We start from the raw sequence: 9,299 nt of genomic DNA, 5'->3' as shown, positions 1-9,299 counted from the left end.
GTTAAACATCCAATCATCCAACTTAAAACACAACTAAAACTAAACTACGAACATAAACTAATTAAACAACGATTTAGAACGATACTAATTAAACATTATATTAATTAAAAAACAAGCTAATCAAATAAAATTTTGAGAAATTGCTTAATTTGCCACTAATTTCATAACATTTTTTCATTTTCCACCAAAAGACTAATTTTTCTCAAAATGTCACCTCTATGTCAACAATGTTGACATTTAATAGTGAATGACAAACATAGATGTCAACATTGTTGACATAGATAGTGACATTTTGGGAAAAATTAGAATTTGGTGGAAAGTGAGAAAATGTTATAAAATTGGTGGTAAATTAAGCAATTTCTCTAAAATTTTAGAAGGGTACGGTGGATATATGACCGGTTCTTCTTGATTGATGTCTCATCTCCCGTATAGCTCGTTGAGTTACTCGATGTGTTGGAAAATATGACCGACTCCTCTCGGCTGATGTCCCATCTCCATTTTAACTGCTACAGTGAAAGGTTAAATAATCTGGACATTTATAGATAAATAATCAAGTGTGATCCTAGGGATTTTTGGGAGTCTAATTAAGGCAATAGTAAACAGATAAAGAGCATGTGTTTCGTGATATATTTGCATAAAATTTGCAGATTGTCAATAAATATTTAGCTTTAAATAAGGTAAGGTGTTAGGATTCTTACAATCCAGTAGATTGTTATTAAATGATTGTTGATAACAAATACCTTCTCATTGTAAGTTCATCTATAAAACAGTACATTTCCATACACCAAACAACTAAAAAAAAAACCATACGAGATATCGTGTAATTCAATGTAGAGAAATACAATAATAGTGGAAGACATTCTAGATTAACAGAACCATAGGGATTAGGGGAGAGAGAATCCAAACAATTGAATACAAATATACCCACTTTCCGAACAGTACAAGAAGAACCGCGGAGAGACAAACAGAAAAACAAAATAACAAAATAAAATCCAAATTGAAAATAGAAAAACTCTTCAGCACGATACCACGTACACAACTTATAAACAGAGAGCTCCGTTGGCATCGATTTCTTCTGAAACCACAACTCTCTCTCTCTCTTCCATGGCTTCGTGCTGAGCCACACAGGTCGGCCCCGCCAAATGGCATACACTCACCGCCGCAGAAACGCTGCCGATCTCCGACGCAACCGCCGAAACAGAGGCGCCGCGGCGTCGACTCCGTTCGCCACCTGGAACGCCGGCGCCGAAATCTCGTCGTCAAGGAGGCTCGCCGCCGAGCTCTGGCACATCGGCTTCGACGAAATCTCCGCCGCCGAATCTCTGGTAAGGCTAGAATGTGTTCAGTTTTCTTTTTAGTGTAAGCTCTGTAAATTAATTATCGATAAGATCTCAGAGAAGGAATAGACAGAAAAGACGAGGAGAATGGAACTCTTAATAAGTCAAAGTCAAGCCACGTGGCATTGTTGATCCTGACAGTTAGAATTGCGCGTATAGGGCTCAACGAAGGCGGCGGAATTCCAGAGCCGACGGAGAATCGCCGGCGCCGCGGAAGCAATGGTCAACCACGCGCGTGGGCGCGTGAAAGAGCTGGAGGCGAAGAACCGGTCGCTGAGGAGGAAGGTGAATTGCCTCCTGGAGAGGCTCGAGAACGACAACGACGGAGACGAGAGGCCTCGACGGAGGTCCTGCAAGTGTGACGTGGCGGCGGTGGTCAACGCGAGGCTGGCCCGGCGCTGTGCGGAGGAGAGAGGAGGCCGCGTGGAGGCGGAGGCGGCCTGCGCGGAGCTTCTCCGGCGGATTTCTCGCCGGAAAGCCGAAGCCGATTCGCTGAGGATGGACTTCGCTGAGCTGGCGGAGGAGCACCGCGCGCTCCAGCTGGCGGAGGCGTGGCGGGAGGAGCGGGTCCAGATGAAGCTCGCCGACGCCAGGCTGGCGCTCGACGACGGCTTCGCCAAGATCAACTTCCTCGTCTCCGAGCTCCGCGCTCTCATCGGCGCCGGCGAAATCGCGGCGGCGCGTGAGCTGCTTCAGTCGGCCGCGATGGCTTTCGGCGGGATTGGCGAGGAGGAAGACGAGTGGGAGTCAGATCCGGAGGAGAATAAGAGCGAGCGGAGGCACAATGTGTCTCCGGCTTCGGCGGTGGAGGCCGGAGATCGGAAAGTAGGGTCGCCGGAGAAGCGTCCGGTGTCGGAGAATCCGCACATAGCGCGGGGGATGAGTGGGTGCGTGGAGTGGCCTCGAGGCAGAGCGGTGTCCAAGAGTGTCGTCAAGGCCAAGATTTTGAGTTTGAACAAAAAACTCAAGAACAATAGGGTATAAGTAAGTAGACAATCATTTGTTATAATTAGCCGCCCAAACATCATTATAATGTTGATAATACCAGTCGATACTAAATTTCTGAATTTAGTGTCTTTATTGATTTCTTAATTGATATTGATTATCAATTATACCAATTAAATTTTACTCGTACCTATTAATTTCGTATAACAATGCATAATTAAAGAAACTAAAGTATTTTAAATCTAGCTTCTCGCGGTCGTACCGCACTTTTAATTTTTGGGGTATCTCGTCTCGTACCGTGGTATTCCGTGGTATATGATGAATGTTCGGGATATCTCGTACCGTGTGGTAAACTACATTCCGCGAGATATACCGTCTAAAAAAGAGTATTTCACGGGGTATTTAAACAATTTTTAATTAAATTTTATTTAAATTTAGGATACACAAAAAATAAAATTTTAAAATAAAATTTTCAACATTTCACACATAAAATTCTAATATAGTACAAATCAATACACATTTAGATCAAATTACATCTAAATCAACAAAAATAAATAATTAAATTCGGATAAAAAAAATCATTTTAAAACAATATCAACATTAATAGTATCATGTAATTATTCAAAAAACTACCTAAATTCGGATTATAAAAAATCCATATAAAATCAAGTGAACAATTACTCAAAGATCAAAATTTATGTCTTCTTCTTCGTACATCATAATTTCATTAAAAATCATTCAAAAATCGACATCTGAAGTCTAAATCGGGCGGAAAATCCATTCAGAAATTAACTAAAAAACATTAAAATAACACCCGAACACTTATCCCGCAGAAAATGACGGAAAACGGCGAGATTTGAGCAAAAATGAACATATGACGGACGAAAAATGAAGATATCTCGCGAGATTGAGAGAAATGCGAGAAATAGCGCGAGATTTCGCGAGAAATGCAACAACTCGCGAAATAAACTCATACCCTTCTCGCAGCTTTCATTTTTGTGAGATCTTGCGCGAGGTGCCCCCGTCTCGCGCGAGATTTTAACCCTTGCTCCAAATTACACTTACAAATCAATATATAGGCGTGCATAGAGTTAAAATAAAATTTCAAGAGAAACTAATTTGTAAATTTTTAAGCTAAAAGTAAGAGAAAAAAATTGAATTTGCGTAAAAAGTGTAATAAAAAATTGAGGAGGGACTTTAGCCCTTGATAAACCGTAATTGACCCCTGCCTTATATATATAAGATATGAAATATACTCTTGTCCAAATCATACTTAAGGATAATATTTGAGCTTCTTATTAAAGAAAAATAATAATTTTTAAGTACATTATATATTTATGGGGTTTACATTATAAACTCTATTACGACTAATGTTAATGAGTTGCAAAGGCTTCTAAGACATCAATATGGCATCTTCTTCAACGATCGAAAAAGAGAAATGACTTTTTTCGTCTTTTTTATCGGATTTGTTAAGCTTATACTATTAGGTCCTGTTGTCAATGGTGCCCACAAGAAGAGTAGTAGTGTCTATTTGTGTACATTTGATGTAATATAGTCTCATGATGACTCTTGCTTGTAATTGCTTATTCATTAATAAAAAGTTGAAACGTTCATTCAATCTTTCTTGTCTGAAGCTTTATGATAAAACCTTAGTCTTTTAGTCCATAAACAAACTAAACAACTTACGAAGAGACAAATGTAGATTTGCATGAACAAACTCTTCGTAGTTTGCTTAAAACGATATATTCGCAATCTAAGGGTCAAAGGATTATTGACCTCAGTATGATTATTAGAAGAATCTATGATGTCTGGTTATGAGGCATTGAGAGTTGGAGACTCTATAGTTCTTCTAGGTATCTTCCGAAGGTACTGAATTGACCAGTGCACTTCTAGAGACAAGATAAGAACAAACCATTTAACCTCTTATGTCTCGAAGTCACTATGTATGAATTGCATCATGCTTACCTTAATCCTGAAATGAGACATGCCATTTCACACCTTAGTATTCTCATTTGAGAAAGTCAAAGTTCGGACTCACTATGTGATTCCGAACAGGGCCTATTGGTGAAGTACTAAGTTGTGAGTATGTCATGAGTAACTTTGTGAAGTTCTCATAGATATGGAATTCATGTACAAGATTGCTGAAATGCAATGTATGTCACCTCATGCTTTGTTCCTTGGAGTGTGAATAAATGAACTGGCCAGTGTCCAAATTGAGTCCTGACTCTTTTGGATGAAACAATGTGACTTGTTAGCTCCTCGTCAATACATTGTTTCTAACTTATTCACAAGCGACAAAGGAGTTGAGGAAATAACAGCTAGAAGGGTAAAATGGTAATTTAGTAAATCCCGACTAGCTGATGACATTCATGAAGGGTAGCATAGATAATATTCAGTGGATCCGCTCATTATAATTAGGTGAATTCTTGAGTAGAAAATAAATTCATTTGAACCGAGAGATTTTCAGTGTCAACTCTTTAGTGGAGTCAGTTGGCATTAAGCTAAACTTGGAAAAGGTTTGTGAACTTTTGAGTCCAAGTGTTTAGCTCAAGCTTTGTTCATTTGGGTCCATGAGGTCACTGTCACGAATCACATTGAGTAGGAATAGTTAAACTGAAAGCTAAGTCAAAACAAGAACGAGACAGTTTTACGAAAATTGTCAAAAGGGTATTTTTGTCTTTTTGGACATAGGACGAAAAGAATGTCAATAATTTTTTTTTGACATTGTCATATGATGACAAATGAAATAAATATTACTCAGCCATATTAGTGTAATTGGGCCTTGAGGATTAATTTCATTTCATAGAATTTTACTTGAAAATTCTTAGTGGGGTTTTCTTATGTTGTCATGAACAAATGAAGAAACATCTAGAAGGTCCTTCTAGAAGCCTTATTTTCGTCCAACCCAATGAAAAGAGAGGCTAAATTTCGTGCATGCCATGGTATGAAAGAGAGATTATTTTGTGCATTAATGTATGAAGATACTTGCCAAAAGAAAAAGAGGAAACAAATTTGCTTCTAGAAGCAAGTGTATTTTCGGCCAAGAGAGAGCAAATTAAATGAGGAAACAAATCCAAGGCCTTAATTGGCTCATGTTGGACGTCCATATAGGTGAGAAAAGAGAAAAGGAAACTACCTTTTGAAGGTAATCCCTCCCCTATAAATAGAGGCCTCATTCTCATTGTTTCATTCATCCCAAAGTTTTAGAGATTGAGAGCTTCTCTCTCTAGACTTGGCCGATCCTCTCTCTCTCTCTCTCTCTCTTCAATTTCGTTTTATTGTTTTGGCACCTAGGTCCTCATTTGACCTAGAGTTTAGCTCTGCGACTTCAAGACTCGTTCTTAAGTCGTAGTGTTTAAAAGTGCCCACTCACTAATTCCTTTTCTCTCGAGTGATTTAGTGATAGAAACTTTCGTGGTTGCTCGAGGTGCCGAGGAAAGAAAGAGGGACGTGCTGCGAGGGGAGACGAGCGTTGCAACTTTCTAAGAGCTTCTCAAAGATCAAGCTTCAAGAAAGGCTAGTAAGCTTTTTAGCTCATATTGATTTTTAATTACATGTACTTGCTCTTTGTCTAGGTTAGTAAAAAAACTGGTTTTACTTGAAAAGAAAATTTTTAAAATTCCGCCGCTTCCCGAAGCGTTTAATCTTTTTCTTAAACCCTAGATCGATTCCAACAAATGGTATCAGAGCTATGGTCAAAGATTAGCATGTACATGTATTTAAAAATATGAGCTTGAAAATCGTTTTCGAAAGTTTACTAATTTTGTGACAAGTTAGAATTGTTATCTAAGATTTTTTTTAATTTATTGCTCTTGCCTTTAAATTAAAAATCATGTTGATTTTCTATGATTTTGGGATGTTTTTAAAACACATTAGAATCAGTTCTAAAATTTTTTTAATTTTTTATATTAAAAAACGTGTTTTAAAGGTTTGAGAAATTTCGAGTAAAATTAAGTGACTAGTTTTGTTATCTTGCTAGTTTCTTATTTTACTTGAATCGTTTTATGCTTGTTGTTATTTCTTTTATGCCTTGTTATTACCTTGCTAATAAAACACAAATAAAAGATTTAACAACCTTCGTAAAACGTTCCGTTACACTCGATGCTTTTTCGCACCTAAAAAGGACCAAGCTTTAATTATTTCTTTTTCTTCAAACTGGAGTAAACCCGCATTAAAAGTGGCATAACTCTCTGCTCAGAAATCGAAATTTAATGATTCTTGAATCAAATTAAAGCTCTGTCTGTCCTCTGTCCAATACCACCGGTTTCGGCTCAAAAGGACATCGGAGCCGCCAGATATGGCGATTTTACTTCGAGGTGCGTGGCTGTGCTGAAACTCCAGTTTTTTAGAAATCCGGATTTTCAAACCCCACTACCATGAGTTATAGAACTCTAATGAGAAAATTTTCTTGAGAAAAAATGTTTTTCATATGATTATAAACATGATGTGTAAGATTAAAATGTTTTGATTTTTGAAAGTTTAATTGAAATTGAGTTTTTTACAAAACTAGTTTGAATTTTGAAAAACCGTTTTCACTTTCAAACTTGAAAATATTTTGTCATCCAAATCAAATAAGTTTTCAAAATGTTTTCAAAACTATATCTATATCACATATGTTCAAAACCTATATGCTCTTGAAAATTTGAGTGGGAGGTCTCCTTGTAGACAAGCCGAAAAATAAAAAGATGTGTAATCTCAAACTTTAAAGTGTTCGAGTGAGTTGAAGTTCACACTTCCCTCACGCACTTTCCCGAAATAGAAAATAGGAAAAGATCGAGTATGTACCTTGTGCCTTTATGCACTAATACTGCTCTGAACATGACGATCTAGGATTCTCTTCTAGTTGTCCGCTCTGTCGCTCTCTAACTAAGAAATCTGTTTCCGAACTTATAAGAGTCGATGAACCAACTCCAAAAACTAAGTGGGAGGGTTATACTTGTTGTTTGTAACCCACGATCCCCAACACTAATGAAAAGTGCAAGTGTCGCCGGACTAAGAGTCACCCTCGTGGCCCTCTCTTAAATGAGAGTACTCAAGGGCGCTTTGCTCTGATCATTGCTCAATGAGCTACGTCCGAGAGTGAGACGATGATGGCAAGGCCTCCCCTTGGGGGATTGTTTTTCAAATTTGATCTTTTGGACTAAGTGGTTGGTTGCACACTTAGGCTCAATCCCTAGTAATCCTCCCTCGAGGCCCTGCGAAAGGATGTGAGTGATCAAACCAATTTACAAGGTGGCTAGTCAAAATAGATGTATTGACATCTTGGCTAAGCATTAATGATGTGTCATTTACTTATAAATGGAGATTTTTTGCGGCCTTCTCTTGAGGGAGTAAATTATCGTTTGGTTTATAACACCTTTGGATTTTATAAAAGTCTTAATAAAACTTAAATCCTAAACCAAAGACTAATCATAAACTTGTTTCAACTTATATAAGCAACATGTCTCGCAAACATCTCTCGTTCATCCTTTCCTCGAACAAACTCGAAAACGAAAACTACGTTAATTGGAAACATAACCTCGACCTAATACCTACCTTTAACAAGCACAAAAGGGTACTCACCACCCCGTGTCCTCCTCTGACGAATGATGATTCGACTCAAGAGGACAATGACGCCTTAGCGGCCTGGCTTCGATCCGATGAGATTGTGAGGTGCTATATCTTGGCATCTGTGAACAATATGCTGAAAGAGCAACATCGTGACATCGAGACTGCCGCCGAAATGCTCTACAATCTCCTTGAGATGTTTGGAGGGCAAGGGCGTCAAACAAGGCAATAAGCAGTCCGACAATTTATGAACTGTCACATGAAGGCTAGGACTCCTGTTGGAGACTTTATGATACTGATCATTAGTTTTCTGAATAAAATGGAAATCCTAGGATCTGGGATTAATGGGAAGAATGTCATAGATATGATCTTAGAAACTCTCCCCGCATCTCTTGATACCTCCAAGATGAACTACTTCATTAACAAGCTAGAGTACACTGTTACCAAGCTTATGGAGGAACTTCACACTGCTATAGGTGTCACTAAGAGAAAGAGGAATCAAGGAGAGGCACATGCTACTGAGCACAAAGCCTCCGCCTCTGGAACTGTGAAGAGACCTTACAAGGCCGATAAAAAGAACTGTCCTGCCTATCTCAAAGCAAAGGAACATAGTATTGTACTAGTTACTGAAGCATGCTTAGTAGCTGATAATGTATCAATGTGGATTCTTGACTCCGCTGCTACTAACCATATTTGTTGTTCCTTGAATGGTTTCAAGAAAACCAAAAGCTTAGATGAAGGCGAGTTCTGTTTTAAATGGGGTGATGGGAGCCTGGTGTCTGCGAAGGCTGTGGGATCTGTGACGCTGTCTTTTGAAGACCGCACTTTAAACTTGAATAATGTTTATTTTGTTCCTACCTTTGGGAAGAACTTAATATCCGTTGCTCGTCTTCGTGAGCAAGATTATTGTTTAAAGTTTATTAAGAATGGAATTCGTATTTCGTTTCCTGATAATTCTTTTGTCACTAATGCATGTATGAAGAATGCTCTTTTCTACATCTATCCCACTCAACCTTCTCTTTTAGACACCGAAATAGATAATGATCTAATTAGGGAGCCAAAGAGGATCAAACTTTCTGAATCCTCCGATCTAACAAAATCAACACACATATGGCACTTAAGACTTGGTCATATCAGTCTAGAAAGGATTAAGAGACTTGTGAGGGATGGTCCACTCCAATCCTCTGCAATAGGTTCACTACCTACTTGTGAATCCTGCATAGAAGGAAAAATGACTAAGCGACCTTTCTCTGATAAGGGTCGAAGAGCCACTGAGTTGCTGGAACTGATACATTCTGATATATGTGGTCCGCTCAGCCAACAGGCACGTGGAGGATACGAATACTTCGTTACCTTCACCGATGATTACTCACGATATGGGTTTGTCTATTTGCTCAAACACAAATCCGAGACCTTTAACGTATTTAAGGTCTTTAGGGCTTTAGTGGAAAAGCAAACTGGCAAAGTGAT

The 9,299-nt window shown here is 38.6% G+C and overlaps 1 protein-coding gene across 1 annotated transcript; it reads left to right on the top strand.

The window, feature by feature from the left end:
- The first annotated feature begins 855 nt into the window (after positions 1–855).
- On the top strand, positions 856–2,382 carry LOC149385215 (uncharacterized). The gene is made up of 2 exons (XM_089626823.1): positions 856–1,325; positions 1,497–2,382. The coding sequence occupies exons 1-2, from the start codon at positions 1,143–1,145 to the stop codon at positions 2,319–2,321; spliced, it is 1,008 nt and encodes a 335-aa protein (XP_089482949.1). The 5' UTR covers positions 856–1,142; the 3' UTR covers positions 2,322–2,382.
- The last annotated feature ends 6,917 nt before the right edge of the window (positions 2,383–9,299 follow it).

This window comes from Urtica dioica, chromosome 9, assembly GCF_054948205.1.
Source record: "Urtica dioica subsp. dioica isolate 48M chromosome 9, U.dioica_male_clone48M_v1_H2, whole genome shotgun sequence".
Lineage (NCBI taxonomy): Eukaryota > Viridiplantae > Streptophyta > Magnoliopsida > Rosales > Urticaceae > Urtica > Urtica dioica.
The sequence above is the reverse complement of the archived record's forward strand: the minus strand, read 5'-3'. Positions and strand labels throughout refer to the sequence as shown.